Below are 20,539 nucleotides of genomic sequence, written 5' to 3'. Positions count from 1 at the left end.
AAAGAAATAATCTAATCTGATTTCTATTAGGCCGATCTCCCTATGAGGCCATCTCTTTGTGCACATACGTTCTGTTCTGACATGCAAATCTGCACAATGGATGTGGGTGGTGACTGAAGACCGTTTTTCCACTGCACCTGCTCACATACAATGATACACCAAATCTTAGACACCTGTGGACATGGCAGTAGAACTCTATATTGATGTCCTGATCCTGGAAGATGATTGGTGCATAAACTGGTTAATGTGGAAATGTGGGATAAGAGTCTTAACTGGAGATATAGCTCTCATCAGCACTGATGACCCCCCCAACATGAAACTCGGGTCACTTTACAGGGTGAGGTTTTCCTCTAAGAGCAAGTTTGAGGTGAAATTGTAGATGCATACGTACAAGTCTTCAACATGAACACTTGAATACATATAAATGTAAAAGTTTATGCAGCTGCACTGTGTTTAAGGAGCATGAATCCAGTCTTTATGCAGTGCGGTTAAAATGACTCTTCTGTTGAAGTTAAGGGAACTTTATCATTGGTTACAATAACAGAAACAAGGCTGCGGATATGGAATGATTGCGGTCAAGCAGATGTTTCGGTGTGAAATAGAACAACAGCGGTCCCTTTTTAAAATTCCCTGTTTTGCTGACATTTCCTTCCACCCTGACTTCTTGCTACATGGACTTTTTACTTGTGTTTTTTGTGGGAAATGCAAATATGTTTACAATAAAACTCCACAGGGCATCTTTAAAGTTAAGGAAAATGTGGCTACAGTTAGTTACGATGAGTTTCAGAAATTGGTAAATAAAGCAAAATCCCTTCTGCACACAACTTTCTATGTCCAGCTTCTGACTTTGAAGAGCAAACATTTCACAGTCACTCTTGAGGTGAAACGGGAAGTCTACAGGGAGATGGAGCTCAGCCAGGTGACATACAGGGGATCGTGGATCTCAGCCAATTTGGTAGCAGAGGAAAAGGAAGAAGGGGAGCTGGCGGACGGGAAAAAGGAAATGGCAAGGAGACACAGTTCTGAAAAAGAGGAGAATGTGGCGAAGCAGAAGAGGCAAAGAACAGAAGTGTGGTGGGGAGGCCGTGGCAACAACAACAAAGTGAGTGGGGTAAACAGCGCTGTCGGGTGTCCAGAATAAATGTGAGACAATGTGATACGAGCGAAAAGCAAAAAAGAAAGAGGTTAAAGACAGGAGGAGGTAGCGTAGGCGGGTGAGAATGAATGAGATAAAAATAACAATGGAAAGATATAGAGAGGTTTCCCAGACCGACTTCTCGCCTCCCCTGCTGTTTCCCCCTCACTGCGCAAGGGTCTGATGGCCAAATGGGACGCTGGACTGTACGTACGGCTGACCAGGGCCCTCAGCAGTTAGCAGGGTCTCAGGTTTACCAGTTTGTTTATTGCACACACTCACTTTTGAGCTCTTTTTGCCATTGAAAACAGAAACATTCTTTCTTTAATGCTTGATATTTACAGCTCGTTGGTGCACTCACTCACAGACTGCATCTCTAGCTGAAGAAACTTACAGTTTAATTACAGAAAGAAGTGCAATCTAATTTGTTTAAACACTCAGAGTGTTTGTGAAAAATTCCCCAACACTAAAAACCTGCAGATAAAATAGTTGATCGTTTTATGTCTAATTATGGTTGATGAGTTTTCTCATTTAACTAATGGTTATGATAGCCAAAAACAACAACCGTTCCAACAGTCTGAGTACTTATAAAGAAAAGAAACTCATTTTTAATCATTTAAAAAATAAATAAAAAACAGCCAGTTCCCTTTTACCAAGGCTGTGTCATGCTGATTGTTCCAACGAGGGAACAACACCGTTTTTTTTTTTTTTTTTTTTAAAGCTGTCCAGTGAATTCACAGCAGGTGAGTGCTCATCATTGTCCTCCTTTACTCAGGCAGCTCCCTCTGCTAAACCAAACCAGCGCGCTTCCAGTAGTGAGAACACGTCTGACACAAACCATCCCCTGCGGCGTGATACATGTGAGAAAGAGAAACCTTCAGATAATTCAGAACTGATTCTCCCAGCATTTTCCATGGCTCATGTGTAAAAACAGCTTGTGTCAATAAGATCATGTTCAGTAAAAAGCAACAAAGTAAAACAAGCACTCTGTTCACAGGCATTCCCACTCAATTCACAGCACTGTATAGAAAAAATGAAATAAATCCACACCTGTTGCTGGAAAGTAACAATCACTGACATGCACTTTTATTAACTTGTAAATTCTGTCCTTCCTGCTCTGTAAGTGCTCTCAGCGCTGATGTGTTAAATAGCTGTTGGCCAGCCGCCTCTTTCTGAATCCACACATGCTTCTAAAGCTTCAAGTCCACCGCTGTCCGTAAGCAGCAGCAGGAGAAGCAGCGGGCTCGCTTAAAACTGTTCACCCAGAAAGAATCACTCACGGTAAACCACACGAGTCACACAGCTGGCAAATGTAGCGTAGCTGTGTCTGTATCACTTTGCTACTTAATAACCCCAAGCCTCTCTCTCTCCCCACTCAATCTTTCACTCGCTCTACCTCGCTTTAGTCTCTCTTTTTGTTTGGCCTCTATTGTTTCGGTCCTCATCTTCCTCTCAAATTGTTTACCCAGAGTAAAACACTGAACAAGAGCTTGACAAACACAAACAGTGGACTCTCAAAATAAATGGACACATTCCTAACCACAGAGACTCAAAAACTGACAAACAGACTGAAGTGTCTTCTAATGTTGCTGCTGGTACCAAGCTTTTGTTTGTTTATTGAGATTCTAACTGAAAATAACTCACAATGGCAGAGCCAGCGAGCAGCTCATACTGTAGCACCCCCCTCCCCTCCACCCCCTTCTTAAGGGAAGCAATAAATTCTGCCCATACTTGATATTGAAGACAAAGTTCAGTCGAGGTCTGGGAATCATTGCGAGTTGTTAAGAGGCGCTTCTTGTAAGTCATCAAACCAAAAGTGTAACATTACCGGTAGTATTATTTAAGGTCACGTTTCCAGCTTTGTCACACTCCGGGAAAACCGTTTTGGGAAATCCCAACACAACTTAAAAAGAACCAAAAAAAAGGAAAGGTAAAGCTTTCCTTCTTTAGACTGGGCAGTAAGGAAGATAGATTTTAGACATATTGTTCCCAATATGAATTATTTTAAAGAACTGAGGATTTAGAGTTTCAAACCTCACTAAAGCACTCTACTTGAGTTAATGTACTTAATCACTTCCCATCTCTGAATACAACAAACAAGCTCCAATTTTAAGCATTTGGGCTTCACCCTCTCCGTCTTTCCTTTCACTCCTCTGTCTTGCAGCGGGCAGGTTGCACGCCTTCTGTAAGTGGCGTGATGTTTGGGTCGGGAGGCCGGGTTTGCCCGAGGTTAGCACACAAAAGAGGCACGAAGGCTCTGTGCCAACCAAGCCCTCGGCCCACTGTGGAGCACTGCGAGGATGGGAGGCACTGAGTTGACGGGCTTCTGTAATCTGACGCAACGCCACAGCTGCTCCTTCTGCACTTTACTCATTGGTCTTTAAATGCCTCATTGATTTACGCTCATCTATAATCACCTTTGCATCCACTTGATTATTCTTGATTATTTCTGTCCTCCCTTTTGTGTGCTCTCTGTCTTATCTTTGGCAACTTGCTCACCTCCCTCACCCTCCCCTCTCCTTCCCGTGGATGAGCATAAGAAAGCAGGACACAAAGATGTAACAACAGCAAGAATATGTTGCCAAACTGGTGTGTTTAGGAGATCATTAAAACCACAAATCAGGCTTTTAAACTACTCGCTCCACAGCACCAACACCACTCAGGATAAGGTTCAACATGACCAATATGATGAATGTGAGCAGTTCTAGCTTAAAAGCACTGCAGCACTGACAGCTCAAACAAGCTGCCAGAATTATTCAGCAAGCATTAACACTGCCTGATGTCAGATCATCAAAAGGTGAGTCCAGCCCACTGCATCAAAACTGCATTTTACACTTTTCATTATATATTACTCTAATAATCAAGTTGCAGGTTATACTTGGAGCAAATCATAAAACTGTTGCTTGTTAATTTCGTCCAAACCAGAAGTTTTTCAGCCTCCTGACAGGAAAAAACAAACACGACCTGTGGCCGCTGTGACGATCTGCTTCTTTGATTTACGATAAGTTGTTTAAATGACACTTGTTTTTACAAAGTCATTTGAGCCGGCCCATATATTTTATAAATGGATGGTTCATTAAATGTCAATGTTTTCCATATGTACCTCTTAAAACAAACAAAGGGAAAATTTGGAGGCATTTCTTTTTAAGTTATTACAGTTCAACTGGTCTGAGGTTTAAACTGGGCTACATGCGGTCCATAAAATAAAGTGATTCTAGCTCAGCATATATTCCCTCAAAAAGAAAAACTTTTCAGACATTTTCCCGTTGAGTCTTTGGAGTGAGTGAAAGGTTACAGACAGACAGCTTAGTATGTACCATCTCCTATAAAACAGTCATTAAGAGAAACTAAACTCAAAGTCATTAAAGGTCTTAAATTCATTCAGCTATGTTTTGGTGTGGAGATTAGAAGAAAAAGAACCCCACAGCTGTCATACAAACACCTCAAAGACACCATAAAATTTGGTTCTTGTTAAGATGACTTAACATGCACATGGCTACTAGAATTAAAACCAAATCATCTCCTCAATAAATGCAAAAGTTTTATACCTAGAAACTGCTATGATAAGGTTCTTAATATTTTTTTTTAACATCCACAATTTAAATTGGCCCATTTTGTTATTGCTAGAATATACAGCTACACCCCCACCAACTATGATAACGGTAAAATGTCCTCCAAAGAGACAGAAAATACACCCGAATGGCTCAATCTCTCAGCAGTCATGTAATGTATATCTGCCTGGCAGCTGCCCTGGACTCTGACCTTTGAGCATTGTTTCCAATGGGATCACATGCTGAAAGAAGCGAGAGGAGTTCCTCACAAGCCCACAACTTATTTCTGGTATCAGTAGACCAACATGTGTTAAAAAAAAAAAAAAAAAAAAAAAAAAAAAAAAAGGAGAAAAGAAAAGAAGCTATTCAATGTATTCAGTAGCGTGACAAACACTGCTGGTGTGTTACGGAGTCAGGTTGTGGTAACGGCTTTCTGAAGTTGTTACAAACCAAAGTAAACATACAAGTGTACACTATGTCAACCACTGTTATACATAACAAGAAAAATACTAGTAATGTAACATTACTTGTGAATCCAGTTGAGCAATGTAAACACTCGGGTCTAAGAAATGAATAAAAGAAAGCTACAAAGCAATACAGTGAAGATTTTTTTGGCTTAAATGATGGAGAACATTTTGAACTTATTGCCGATTATAGTAGTCACACTAACATAACAGGAAAAGTTCACGATGTGAACGTGGCGCAGACATAAGAATATAACAGATCAGGTGACTTGGACTTACAGCGTTGTAATAATCGTCATCGCAACTCAACAAGTAACAAAATCCAAATTATTGTCGCAAGAAAATTATGTTTATATTATTGATAACACAAAATATGAGATGCAATTCAAAAATAAGAGAGAGCTTTACTTTCCCACTGATGTACGGCCGACACCCTTGCAGTCATTGTTATTTTGGGAATTTCAGCTTGCCTGGAGGACATTTTGGGGTTTTGGGAGCACTGCTGGCTGCTTATACAAACTCAGGAAGTGTTTCTTTGCTCCAAATCAGAAAGGTGTGGTAACTCTACCAGCAACTAATATCATCAAGACTCAGAAAAGATTGCAGTGACAGTTCAAATCAGCGTTGACTCAGTGGATGACAAGACACAAAGCTGGCCTTACGCACACAGACTTTATCAGATGTTTTTCACCCAGTTCAAGGCTCTTGTAACATTTTCGGGCTCCTCTTTTCGGGCTCTTGTGAAAAGGTACTCCTGAGAGGCTATCCTGAATTTATTTGTGCCTTTAGTTTGAACTTTTTTTTTTTTTTTCTTATTAACCGATTTATCTGATTACGTTTTTTCTGTTTTTCTAAGAACTTGTGCGACTGCTTTAACTTGCCGAAACTCGTAATGGCAATGTAGAAAAACCTAAAAAGTACCCCGTTTCCTCCAATTTTGCTTTACTGCATTCTCAGTTTTGCTTCAAGGGGGAATGCATTTTCTCTCTGACAAAACATCTTCCAAGCAAAAAAAAAAAAAAAAAAAAAAAAAAAAAAAGGCAAAGCCCGCATAAGGTGGAAGCTTGATCCAAAAGATCCAAGATAGTACATGTAGGAGACAAGAGGGTTCAACTACAGTGTGAAATCACTACTTTTCCCCCTCATCAAGTCTGTTTGCTGATTTGTGCATTTTCTTTTTTAACTTTCAGTTACCCATCAAATTTTTGAATATTTGCCTTTAAAGTTCCAACTGCAGAAACATAAATGATTAATCAGTTATTAAAAAACACTTATTATTTTCTCCATTTGCAGATATCTGACAGTTCATTTTTCCTTCTTCCATGAACATGTTGGGCTTTTACAAAACAATAAGCAAAAAAAACAATCAAATACGTTCCAGCTGTAGCTTTAAAATAGACACGCACACCAACATATAAAGAAAAATCAGTGACTCTGTGATGAAAATCTTCTGAAATCTTTTTGTGTATCAGGATACAGAAAATATGTACCTGCCGGACAAGAAGTCAGTTCATCACATCCACATGATTATTATTAATAAAACCAGTGAGAGACACCGGATCTCAAATAAACACTGGCAGCTGTCATGAATCAAAACTTATCAAACCAATTATGACTTCCAGGCAGCAGCAGTGACAACATACTACTGTGTGACACAAAGACAAACACACACAGAGCACACCAGCGAGAGGACAAACACCAGTGAACTCTCACACACTTACACACACACACGCTTTTCATGTGCAGCCTGACAGAGACACACTTGCAGAGATCCTTTTCCCTAAAATGGCCGATAGGTCTTCAGTGGGAGCACAGAGGCGTTGACCAGTCAGAGGAAATGCCCTATACTCATCTCACTTTCCATCTCCCCAAGTCATTTTCTCCCTCTTTCTATGAAAGTTTTCACCCCTGGCACAGTTATCCTGCCTTAGTCCCCTGCTTTGTTCACCTTTACGCTTGATCTGACAGACAAGAGTCAGAGAAAAGAGTCCGAGGTGCACAGGACATACAAGCAGGTGTCAAGCGAAAACAGCTGCACTGGTTGAAATCAGTTTTCTTCTCCAGGTAGTGTGAAAGATTAATTTGCAGAAAATCTCTGGGAATCTCTTAATTAAATATTAAGTTGAGCATCGTTTCACGCTCTCACCAGGAATCAACCAGGAAACCTAATTTAGAATTTCCCACAGGTAAGATGTTAAAGCTAACTGGCCTGTTGTGACCACACAAACCAAGACAGGCTGAGACGAGTAAAGCATTATTACTAAGCCTGAGGCTTCATGGCTACTGATGAACAATTAACAACCAGAAAAAAGGGAATAAAGCCAGGGAAACTGAAGAAACCTGAAATATTACAATACATAATTAGAGCCAAATTATAAACAACTTCACTGGTCAGATCAATGCTGGGATACACTGACCTAGATAAAACATGCACAATTATCTCCTGTTTGACTAGTTACAGGACAAGATTATCATGCTGTGTGATATGACTAAGTTAAGAAAAAAAAAGATGTCACAGCTCTATGAATGCTGCCAGTCATGCCGCCAAATATCAGTTTTTGAGATTTTGGCTAAACATCAGGTGGTTAGAGCAAGAGCAAGGTACTGCAATATATCTGCAGGTCTAGAACTTTCCTGATCAGGCAGTCTGATATCTGCTGTAATGGCTGATTATCCTTTACTGATGCCCAGCTTCTGTTAAAAGGAGGTTAAAGGTTAAGAGCTTGGATTCTCTCCAGAAAGTGCTGCCTTACTAAAAAAAAAAAAAAAAAAAAAACAACAAAAAAAGTGTGGTGTCTTTTTTTTTCTTCTTGTTACCACTTGTTCAAAAGTCCATGTAGATCTTGTTAATATTTATACATTCATAATGACATGCACCTTTCTATAGTAAGCTGCTACTTCGCATGCAAGTTGAGCCTTCTCTGTGTCTGCTCTGCATCCTGTGTGCAGGATCAAAGTGTTTTATGTGGGTTTAATTATGCAAGAAAAATTTTCTTCATATGAAACTTCATAACTTCCATTTAAAAAGATTACAAGTGTTGTGCATAGAGGTATTTACACACATCCTTTTTTAAAAGTTAATGGTTTGTTTACAGGACCACTTAATGTGGAAATTAGTCAGTAGTGGGGTTTAACCTTAGAATGAGCGAGAAGCAGATCAGAAATTGTATTAAATTTCAAATTTGAATATATTTAGAAAGTATTTTAAAGTCCTTTAAAGTTCATTCGGGGTTTTAAAATATGCACAATTCAATGTGACTGCGGCTTCTCGCAGTGAAAGCCAAATCAGCTCATTTCCAAAACAAACGCTCGGTTCAGTTACAGGCTAAACCGGCCACTTGCCTTCCAGCCCCGGTGCATCAGAATTAATGCAATGCTAAGATTAAAGCTGTGTGAAACCACCGCCTGTCGCTGCCTTCCAAACAAGCAGAGAGCGCAAAGCTAGGCCAAGTCACATGCAGCACTGCAGCAACAGGTCCCTCTCTGTGCCACAGCAGCCAACTGTCAGGCAATTTCTGCACTAAATAAACAGCCTCTGTTATTAAATCCGCGAATTAATAAAGTCACATCCAAGCGGAAGGCAATTAAAACCGCAGAGAGGCTGAAGGAGAGGAGTGAATCCAGTATCTCTTACCTCTTTTTCTCCTTTTCGGCTGTCATATTTTCGCAATGCTGTTTCCACGACAGTCTTGAGTAAAGTCCAACTTTAGAGTTAAAACAAAATTATATTTAAAAAAATAGGGAGACGAGAAAAAGCAGGTTTAAGACCGAAGTGCGCAGGTCACAAGGAGCCCGCTGACAGATGAAGTCATTAAACCTGTGAAGCGTTCAGTTAGTCCCGGCTGGCGGTGATTGAGCTGGGGGATTGGGGCCGTACAGTCTCAGAACACTGCCGAGGATTGTACAACCTCTCACCCGCTGAGAAAAGACTCCACACAGGCTGAACGCTGAGCTGCTGCTGCTGACAGAAGCCGCCCGCAGGTCCGCTTGTCAAAACTTTTCTTCGCTTGCTGATATGCAAACTCCCAGAGCTGCTCTGCCTCTGACCTGAGGCTCAGCTGAAGCTCAGTCCCGAACAGCTGATTGGCTGGAAATGCCACCGGGAGACCACCCCGCCCCTTTATTCAGCCCCGCCCCTCCCACTGTGGCCGCTGAGCTCCTTACCTGTTTTGTGCAGGTTGATCTTGTTCCTACAGGTGAGGACGTTATAAAGCTCCAGTGCGGACAATCTGTAGATAAAGTCGCTTTTTGGCCTAAAAACTAGCCTACAGTAACCAGACTAGAAGTATAATGTAGTCACCTCTCACTTTAATGTAAGCTTATGAAGCTTTACATGAAACCATGATTACGACTGTTCTGAGAATTTATCTTTATGCCATAAACACACAGGATCAGATTGTCTCAAAAGTGAGTTTTAACTCTTTAACAGTGTATCCTAGTTCTGCTCCTTTAAAGGCACAGTTTAACTACTCGTGCGACCTTTCTAGGAGAAACTAAACTTTTACTGGAGGAAATGCTGTGTCAACTTAGACTAAGAAGTTTAAAAAACAGTCTTAAGTTTGCCAGAGTTTGCCCATCATTTATAGTTCATGTATTAAACTTAGGAAATCCTAATCAGGTAACGCTCAACCTCCAAGTTCAGTAAAATTATGTCTTACTTGAAAGTGAATTGACATTTTGAGACCCTTGGTCAGTAAATTCAGATTTTGAGTCAGGTAACTCATTTTTTTGACCATTTCTGCTTTTCTAGTGGTGAAAAGCCTCCACAGAGTGGGATGATTTTCTTTATTTAACAACTGGATGCATCTGGATACTGGAATCAGGGCGACGGTGATTATTCCACCGTCTCCACGCTCGCTCAAAAAACACGACGACACTCAAAATGCTATTGTTGAAACTTTAAAATGTGGAATTCAAAACCAGTGAGTGATGTCATGGTCATAGTCTGCATGTCATAGGTGTGTCATGACTATGATACATCTACAATCTGTTGTTTGAAACACACTAATGTCACCATTGCACAATACAACCAAAATCTATAGTGTTGTAGTTTGTAGTACTGTAAGTACTGTTACACAACCTGTTAAATTACTTTTGAGTTACTTTGGCGGTTAGTTTTAATACAGACGCCAACGACAATTTCCAGTTTCCAAATTTATATACGTTTATTTACACACACACACACACACACACACACACACACACACACACACACACACACACACACACACACACATATATATATATACACATTCCATGGTTCCAACTTCCAACCATGGAATTCTTGACATTTTCAGTGTCTTGCGTCAGATTAAAATGCCGCGGCATGAAACGTCAGCCTAACGTCATTGAATGACCTGTGGTCTTAGTTAACTTGAAAAGTATAAAATGTACTAAATGTTTTTACTAGAGTTTTAAGTTGGATTAAATAGGACAGGAGTCAGTCCCGAGGCCCGTGCACGAGAAGCAGCCTCGCGTGTCGTCTTCTCTTTGCCTTTCTTATCACTGATCTGCTGTCAGTCTTCACAGCAGTGTTTCCATCGGCGACGCTCCAGAACGTTCAAAAAATGTCAAAAACATGGAAAGTATATTCATCCAAACTCATTTCTTCCACTCATTCTTTAATAGAATAATGAAAACAGCCTGCTGCCCTGCTTTTAGCCTCAGTTGAAATGGAAATCTTGTTCTGGGTTTTACGTAAAACTTATTTTCTATATTGAATCTCTTATCATGAAAATTTTTACCATTAAAGTCCATACAAGTTCACCATTTGCACTTTTCTGGCGGTTGCCGTTTGGGAGTCATTTACTGGCATTGTCCGCTGAACTAGAAAACAGATTTCTATCTATGCTGCAGGTTGTCAGGTGTAGATGTAACACAACTGTATCAATTTGTGTTTATGTGTAAGCACCTGCAGAACAGACCAAGAGCTGGCTTTAAATATTCACTTTTTCTAATTATGATATGTAAGGTGTACAACTAAAAACCAAAGTAGACAGCAATAAACAGCCTGCGTCACAGCTATTGTTGCTATTCTCAGCGAAACATCAAAGATGAGCTGTCGTTTTAAGAGCAGGTTGCACCGCATTGTTCAGAAACACATGCTTTGTGTGTTTAACATTGTCCTCCTGAGTCAACATCTCAAATATTTCAGATGGAAAAGATACACATACAGTAGCTTCTGCTTTTTGCTCACTGTGATGTAATATGGGGAGCAAATTATAAAACATATTTTCATCTGTTTTTTTTGACACATCTGAAATCAGTGCAAAGTGAGCATTAAAAATCATAGGAGCTGAAATGATACACCAAACAAACAGCCGTCTCTCTTTGACATCATGATATTTAATTCATTTCAAAAAAATTAAAATACACCTTCACATCCTTTTAAAATACAGTACATTTGGCACGTAGCGCAAAAGGGCGAAAAGAAAAAATCAACATAAACACACATGAAGGGCATGGAAATAATTCATCAATGAACAAAATGTACAGACAGAGCTTCACAAATACAGGGACTGCGAACAAACCGCATAAACATACAGTAACACTCTGCAGGAAGATGAACGTTTGACACTGTATGCATCATAATACTGTATCCACTGTTTGAAATCAACATTGTGCCTCCTTGTTTTACATTTATCTCCAACCGCCTCCATCGCTGATGTGACAACGAGTGAAGATGAGCTTCCTACATGAAGGATGTTTTTGTTGGAAATGGCATTTGGCATTTAACATGGAGGACTAGGCATCCCTTTCTAGTTGTAGTGGGACAAATAGTTTGACTTTTTTTTTTTTCAAATGAAAGACTAAAGCAACAGGAGACACGAGAGAAGAAGAAAAGTTGGACAACGTTAATCGATAGATCCGCTGTATTTACAGTAACGCATCTTCAGCTCTTTAAACTGCTGCTACAGCATGGGTTTTACTGCTACATGAACGGTGCTGCTTGTTGTGCTATTCTTGGACTTTAATGAAAGCTCATTTAAATGTTATCTGCATGTGAATAAAATTAGATCACAACTCCCACAAATTACCACATATGTAACTGTTTTAGCACGATTTGAAACCAGTTTCGCAGTAACGGTCTTATGTTGTCATCTTTTGGCTGATATTAGCCAATCACAGCTGTATGTTGTCAGATTTCTTTCTTTTACACGATAAAAAGAAAAAGCATAAAAGATGCTTGATGACATTTATAAATGCTGTCATCACACAGTTTGTTCAGCTTTAACTGACTGGCGCTGGTACCGGTCCAAAAAATGCAGTATCACCCTTGAAATGTTTGAGCACTTCGTAAGCAGAGGCTTTATGGGAATGGATGGGGAATCATTTTGGAAATTGAACATTTATTCTATGCCGTTAACATCCCTGACACCCTGCCTTCTTCCTCTACTCTGTGCTACCTTAAAGGGACCAAAAGTAGCTTCTGAGATACTTCTGAAATGTGCTGCTACATGTCTGGTGGAAGTATTGTGCTCAGTGGACACAAGCAGCTCTGGTGTATTACCGGGACCAGTCTTGCTCCAATCATAATGCTTTTTTACACACAGCACTCAAAATCTTCAGATCTGAGAATGGCGTGTCTGAAAAACACTCATCGTGTATCCCTGTAATTTCAGGGTGATATCTTGAGGTTAGGCAGCTAAAACGTGGAGATGAATCGGATTTTAATTGTAACTGCATTTTCTTTCTGTTTGTTTCAACAAATACAAAAACATGATAATCAGCTGTTATTGATTTTAAGTTGTTATTTTGTGAGTTGTAAATTAAATGCAACCCATCAGTGCCAGTGCAGTAGTTTTGTCCTTGTCTAATTCAAAATCAAAGTCTTTGGCCAGCATCATCCATCCAATTCAGGGTCAAGGCGAGCTGGAGCCTATCCCAGCTGCCATAGGATGAAATTGGCATTTTGGACAGGGCTAACACGTAGACATCCACACCTACGGCCAATTTAGAATCACCAGTTCACCTAACATCTACTATCTGCATGTCTTTGGACGGTTGGAAGAAGTACCTGGAGCGAACCCATGCAGATGCAGGAAGAACATGCAAACTCCACCCAGAAAAGCCATAGCCAGATGGTGGATTTGAACCTGGGACCTTCCTGCTCTGAGGCTGTGTGCCCCATGATCTGTCAAGAAGATCTAACATGTTCCAGATATTTTAACAGATTACCTGCAACTGCTTCTGCCCCCAGATAACCAAGGATTTCTCAGCACAGAACCGGGGTGTTGTCTCCCTTGTGGCTACCGTGTTGGTCTATGTCCTCTCCTACTGGAGCTGTTGTTGCCTCTTCGTGATGGGGTGTCACACATATGGGTGGAGGCTGCCCCTGTCAGACAGGCTTTAAGGTAACAGCCCAGCATCCCTCACACCGTTCGATTAATTTTGTCATTTATTTGTTTTGTAAGAATCATTCTAAGTAAGAATTAAAACTACAAATGACCAAACTAAATGGTCACCATGACGAGTTAAGAAAGGTGTTGATGTCCACAACCTGCATGGGACAGGTTAAGAATACCAACTCCTGTGACCTCCAAGCACTCCAGTGTTGCACATTTCCTTAAAATTGAATTTGAAGTTTGCACATTTACTCACATAGCAGCTCAACATGAAACGTGCACTTGTGTTTGAGCATCAAGGAGAGTTTAGATTTGCTCCAACTAGTGGTGCATGAGCCCATCGCGGTACAGAGACTACTTCCTGTTTAGCTATTTGGGAACTGTGACCATTATTTACACAGTTCTTTCTGAAAAAGTACAAGGAAATTAAAGAGCACATACGCTTTAGGTATTAGTCTATTAAATAGGCTCCCAGTAAACTTACGGTCATGTTTGTGTTTATTAGTGCCCTTATCATCATAATTTCTGTTAAATATGCCCTCAGGGGCACTTATTGATATGTTTACATAAATGATTATTTTTTATAGGATCTGAAGGCAGATTTCAAAGCTTCAATCTACTTTAAAGTGTAGCCATTGTTTTTCTTATAATAGCACGCTACTTTCTGCGCTGGCTGCTCTTGACAATATTAATTTTTGGCAAATATCTTTCATCAGTGTGTGGCAATTACATATGAATGTGAGAGAAATGGTGCTGAAATGCTTATTTGATGGTTTCTGAGAGAACGTGGTGAATACTTGTCACTTCTCTCTGTGAGCTGAACCTACTGTACTTCTCTTCAAATGCAGGAACAACGGAAGAAAAAAGAGCAAAAAAGATAGAAAACCCCCCAAAACTCCTATTTCAGAGTATTGCACATGGAGTTTTCTTTAACATTTCTGGATTCTTTTCAGCTCCCTATAAAGGTATCAACCTGCAACATGGAGCAAAATCGGTCCAATTTCTTCCTTATTTGAAGCTTATTTTACTTCCATGTTTAGGCCGTACAAGAGAGGGGAGGAAGAGGAGGGTCTGATCACGTGAGTTTCACTGAAATCTACAACATGAAATTTAAAGATTTCTAAAAACACAAAAAGAACAAGACAATCCAGTAAAAACTACTCAACAAAAACCAAAAGAAATGTATCAAATTAAAAAAAATAAGTACAACTTGATGGGAAAACGGGCTCTCCTCGTATGTACACACACACACACACACACACACACACACACACACACACACACACACACACACACACACACACACACACACACACACACTGCAGAGCAAATACATTCAGTTGAACACATTCTCCTCTGTGTACGATCCTCGACTTTCCTGTGGAATCACGGGGGTTTGGTTTGTCATGTTAGAGACAGTAGGTCCAGTACATTCACTGGTAACACAGTTACTGTACACACGCGCGCGCACACAAGGCATTTCAAGGATAAACTGGTCAAAAAGGTGTTTAAGGAGCTGACCCAGGAAGATTTCGCTCCACAAGGTGCATCGAGAGAGTCAGTAACAAGCACTTCAGCTAAAATGAATCGTGTTTTTAAAGGGCACCTCGGACGTTTCCGATTCAGCTTGTTCCAGCTTGTTATTTGGCTTTACTAGACTAGTGTCTCCGTGTCAAGTATCGTGTTATATGCAAAACAGCTTGTTAACACTGTAAGCAAACCTCATCCCCATAATGGACACTCCCAGTAGTAAGCTACAGTAGTACCATTTGTTTTTGTTTGTATTTTTTAACGAGGAACTGGAATGTCGATGTTGAGAAGCTAAAAGAAAGTTAGTAACGGAGCACAGCAGAACTACTGACATAATGCTAAACTCAAATTTAAAATGCCAAAGTGTCACTCCAGTGATGCCTCTTCTCGAGTTATTATTTAAGGTAATGACGCACTGACGAATACTGAGACTAAACTTTTAACGTCAGAAAAATCTCTGATTTCTCACACCTCCTTTCCACACTTCTTTCCATAACGAATAAAACAGTTTTCAAGATATTTCTTGTTTAAATACAATCATTGGTTCAATGATTTTTTTTTTTCATTTACATACACGTAGGAAGGAAAAACACTGTTTAAACACTGAGACACAGGACGCAGCACATCATGTAAAGAAACGACTCTCTCTCTAGAAGAGGTGTGCAACAACACATGCATGCACACTTGTACACACATGATCTTATTTCTCTCTCACTCTCACACACAGAGAACATGACCTTGCCTTTGTATCTACTTCAGTTTGGTTTTGTCCGCCGCGCTGCCTGCTTTTACAACACATCCGAACCAGCCGAAGGAGCATCGGGTCATTTCTTACAGTAACTGACCTGAACTTGCATGCTGCTTGAGGTCCATGGGATATGCACAAATGGACAAACGACAAGAGCACAGAAACCATAATGAGTAATACAAATGGTCTAGTATATTTCCTGGAGTGGTCAGAACCTGGAACAGCTCAGGAGGCCGTGTTTCTTTAAATACGGTGTCTTTGAAAGTTTTTCAGGTGTGGTGTGGTGTTTGTGGTTAATGTTACACATCGGCATGTACGTGTCTAGGCTTTGGTCTCATCGCCAAAATAGGAGAATCCTTTGAACTCGTCTTGGTTGATCTGCTTGATGATGCTCTCTTCAACAGGCGTCAGAACGGGTTCCTCACGGGTGAAGTCCTGGTCAAAGTTATTGACGTCCCTTTTGGTTTTCTGGAAGGAAAGGAAGAAGAGATAAGGTCTTCTTTTGGTGGATTTAGCCTTTGGACATGAAGTAACTGGGTGTGCAGCAGTGTCAGCAGTCTTCAACAAGTAAGATCAGTGTTTGGTCATTCAAAGAAATTGCATTTTTGCAACAAAGGCTTAACTTTAACTTCTTCTCTCTACCTTTGAACAGAATAGTAATAATCTTCACATTTTTGCATCATCCTCTGCAAACAGTCTACAGATGCTTTCCCCCACAGTTGCTTAGTTACTTAGCGTGTGTGTACTCACGATACGAGGTTTGAACGGTGGTCTGATCTTCCTCTGCTCCAGCAGCGTCCAGTCAATCTCTCTAAAGAACGGGTGGAGTTTAATGGCCTCCTCCAGACCCTGAGCCATCACGCAGCCCAGACGCTTGTTAGGGCTCTTAGTCATAAACTGACAAGTGCCAGAGAGAAAGAGGAGAAACAAAGACGAAAAGAAAAAGAGTGAGAACATTTTAAAGGATATGATTTAAAGAGGGAGATTCACTGCTGAACAAGAATGTCTTTGTGAAGGAAAGAAAAAACTAAGACAGGGTTTTAAGTCTGTTTCACTATTCATTTCTATTTCATTTCCTGATTCTAGTCTTGTAAGAAGCAATTAACAGGTATCATTTTCAGAGATCTCAGACTGAGTCAGAGGAAGATTCGCACAATAAGGCCAAAAACACCAAACATCTAAAAAAGACAAAGTTTTGTTTCAGAACAGAAAGTAAAATTAAAAATCTTTCATTTTTTTCTGACTCTTCAGGGTCTTGCTGCTGCTCCCCAGAACACACTACCAAATATAAATTACCACTGATGGAAATAATCTTCTTCTAATATTGTGTTCCTACCTGAAATTAATTTTTGGCATTACAGTTTGCTCTTTTTCTAATGCAATCTTTTACGTATAAAGGCAAAAAAAGGGCTCAGGATGGGTTCAGATCCAAAGGTTTCTAAAACAGCATGTGAAGAATCACCATATTTTCAAGCAGAAAAGGGGAAATTCTGGGACTATTAGTTGCTTATTCGTATAAACGATACATAAGAGCCATTGCTTTTTATTAAAATGCCTTCAGGATATTTCGCATGTATGTTAATTAAAAACTAGTGGGGCAGTAGCGCACAAGCTGTTCATGTGACTTGAAGTCCTTCAGCTGGATGACATGTCCAATCAGAGCCCATAGCACCGGTCAAGTGACCGGTCAGAGTCCAAGACACTGTCCAACATAAACACACACTTTCCCACAAGGCTTTGCAGTCAAACTGTACCCACAGCCAAGGTAAACGCAAAGCTTGTGATGGAAAAACTGGATGAACAAATACACAAATGGACAAGTGGTGCTGCACACACAACCAGTAACACACAGAGACAAAAGTAATAGAGAGGGAATTATCTTATGTTGCTTTAGTGGAGGAACAGGAAACATGGATCAACAAATGACACTGAGAAAAAAGCAGCATCCTCACTCACATGTGAAAAAGGGACAAAAGCAGGGAAACACGAGGACAATTGTGATACACTCTACTTGAATCCTTTATAAAGTGAAAGTTTTAGTGCTAAAACAAACAAACAAAAAGTAAGAATTATATAAGATATACACAAGATCTAATTATATATCTTATGTAGCATAAGGAAAAACACAAGAAAAATCATGAAAGACTCAGAAGACAGTAGTAAAAAGGGTGATTTGATTATGTTCATTTGTGTTCTTACTAAATATCCAAAAATGTCACCACTGGAATTATCATGATATGTGGAAACCATTTCTTTCTGTCTTTGTGGAATCTAAAATTGGTTCAGAATCTTCAGAATAATCCCCAAAGTCTGGACGCCGCATTATCCACATAGCAGACTGCGCAAGTCAGGAGTGTCCAACTCCAGGCCTCGAGGGCCGGTGTCCTGCAGGTTTTAGATCTCACCCTGGGTCAACATACCTGAATCAAATGATCAGTTCATTACCAGGCTTCTGGAGAACTTCAAGACATGTTGAAGAGGTAATTTAGTCATTTAAATCAGCTGTGTTGGATCAAGGACACATCTAAAACCTGCAGCACACCGACTCTCGAAGCCTGGAGTTGGACACCCTTGGTGTAGGTGAACTGTTTCTATTTAATCTGTACGAAACTACTTAAATAACTCATTTGCTGGATGTCGACAACAGCGCAAACAACACAGTGCCACAACTAACTGACCGCTCTTAGAATGGACACGGCCTCCTTGCTGAGCCAGACCGGATAGAGCACGTCATCGTGGAGGATGGACTCAAACAGGTCGTCTTCGTTATCGGCCTCAAACGGTGGCTGTCCTGCCATCATCTCGTACATCAGCACCCCTAGCGCCCACCAGTCCACTGAAGGACCATAATCCAGCTCCTGGAGGATCTAAAAAAAAAAAACAGAAATACTCCTCTCAAGCCCAAATTGCTTTTATATACAGTTTATGAAGACGAGCATTGGTCCCCCTATTTAGTCTATCTTAATAAACTGTCAGGGATGGCGTGCTTGGTTATAAAAATACCTGTCTAATCACAGCTTAGTGTTTAATACTCAAGTGACAAACTCAAGTGTTAAGAAGATGTTATGTCTGTTGCTCTGTTTATGCATTGTTTGAGTGTTTCTGGGGTTACCTCAGGTGCTATGTAGTCCGGTGTCCCACAGAAGGTGGTGGTGGTGACTCCATTGAGAATTCCTTCCTTGCACATCCCAAAGTCTGCCAGCTTACAGTGACCCTCAGCATCCAACAGTATATTGTCCAGCTTCAAGTCTCTGCAGAGCGGAGAGGTTGTACGGATAAATAATGACAGACATCTGTGTTGTATAGCTACAGCGTGTTTCCATATTCAGAAAGATGAGTCAAATATAGGCATAGTAAAAGCTTTTCAGGAACAGGGGAAGAAAATATTTGTTTGCAATGACTCGGAAAGCAAACATGTTAGTTAAAGCTACAGTTATATCATGCACTTTATTTCACACAAGAGTATATATTTGAGAAATCAAAGATATAGCCACAGTTTTATAGTCACAAGAAAAAATAATACAGGGAACGGCAGGAGGACGGGGGGCAAAGAGAGAAAGTTAAGGGTTGAACAGGAGAAGCACGTAAAGGCAAAAGAGAGAAAATGAGAGTCACAGAGATAAGAGCAGCAGTGTTGAAAGATGACAAGGTTGGTCATGAATGCAGCCGCTCTGGGCTTGATGGTTGATCGCTACAAAAATGTCAACATGTCCTCGATGCAGCCACTGCAGCCATTCAGCCCGAGGTGTTTTCATAAATACAGTCGCCCTGACAAGCCAAAAAGGAGACGGAGCGTGCGTGCTTCAGGTCGAGAGCTTATGCAAGTGTTCTGTTTTTGTAAGCTCCAAAAATAAAAAAGGGAGTTGCACAATCCCGTGCTGTTGAAAAGTTTGTTCTTTTCTGTCACACCGTGTTTTTGTCTGACGGAGCGTTAAAAAAAAAACCCTACGAAAAATTCAGATATGCTAAAAATGTCTATCTGGTTCCTGTCCATTATATTTCATAACTACACTTATATAATTTTTTGTCATGTGATGTATTTCGCAGTCATCTAACAGGTCCGAGCAGTTAGGAGATGCATCTGGATCTCGTGCAAAGTTAAGCCGCGAATGCTATGCTAATGGGAAAACTAGCGTGACATGTTAGATGCAGCAAAGCCTGACAGCTGGGTTTGACCACGTTTTTGCATAACAGTTACACTTGGAGTCAGGCTCAGGTCACAAAAAATACTGAACGTTTTCGTGCTTTTTTTCAAGTTGGAGTGATTTTCAATTGAGGAGGGGAATGTAGTGCACGAGAAGATGATGTTTAATGTTGCGCTGTTTTCACATTCATTCGGTGATTAAAGAACATTCAGCTTCGCCTGCCAAGAAATCAATTTTTTTGTGCTTTTTGTTGTTGATGAATGTTTGCTTTCATTTCTCTGAAATCCACTGGAAACCCTAAACTCTCATCAATCCGAGCTGAGCTGCCCAGAACAACCATGGTTTTGTCCCGCTGAAGAGCTGGACGCTGTGCCTTGCCAAAAGGCACACTGGCACAGCAAAGAGCAGCACTTGTTCTGTACTTTCCCAGATGAAAAATTACAACTGCGACCCCCCCGGCTGCCTGTTTGCATATCTCACCCCAAGGCGACTCCCTGCACATTAATTCTGCGCTGCCTGTGGAAAGGTACAAAAATCACATATGAATTTAATGCATTTTTGATTGAATTTAAAGGCACGCTGACGTTAATCTTTGTATTACACATCACCTCGGTGCAGGAA

The 20,539-nt window shown here is 40.5% G+C and overlaps 2 protein-coding genes across 3 annotated transcripts in view; both read right to left on the bottom strand.

Annotated features, from left to right (window-relative positions):
- epas1b (endothelial PAS domain protein 1b) overlaps nt 1–9,203 on the bottom strand; it is a 44,641-nt gene extending 35,438 nt beyond the window's left edge. The window contains exon 1 of the mRNA XM_085477021.1: nt 8,785–9,203. Coding sequence (XP_085333147.1) covers nt 8,785–8,810 — 26 coding nt within the window. The 5' untranslated portion in view covers nt 8,811–9,203. The remainder of the gene's footprint in view (nt 1–8,784) is intronic.
- A 2,272-nt stretch (nt 9,204–11,475) lies between these two features.
- LOC146695118 (protein kinase C epsilon type-like) overlaps nt 11,476–20,539 on the bottom strand; it is a 101,963-nt gene continuing 92,899 nt past the window's right edge. For both annotated transcript variants that reach the window (XM_085477019.1, XM_085477020.1), the window contains 4 exons: nt 18,886–19,024; nt 18,452–18,640; nt 16,524–16,670; nt 11,476–16,241 (listed from right to left, as the gene is read on the bottom strand). In XM_085477019.1, the coding sequence (XP_085333145.1) occupies nt 16,095–16,241; nt 16,524–16,670; nt 18,452–18,640; nt 18,886–19,024 (622 nt within the window). In that variant the 3' untranslated portion in view covers nt 11,476–16,094. The remainder of the gene's footprint in view (nt 16,242–16,523; nt 16,671–18,451; nt 18,641–18,885; nt 19,025–20,539) is intronic.

Source organism: Copadichromis virginalis, linkage group LG13, assembly GCF_057382275.1.
Source record: "Copadichromis virginalis isolate Kocher_CV1m ecotype Utaka linkage group LG13, C_Virginalis_male_GT1.1, whole genome shotgun sequence".
Taxonomy (NCBI): Eukaryota; Metazoa; Chordata; class Actinopteri; order Cichliformes; family Cichlidae; genus Copadichromis; species Copadichromis virginalis.
Note: the sequence above shows the minus strand (reverse complement) of the source record. Positions and strands in the feature narration are given on the sequence as shown.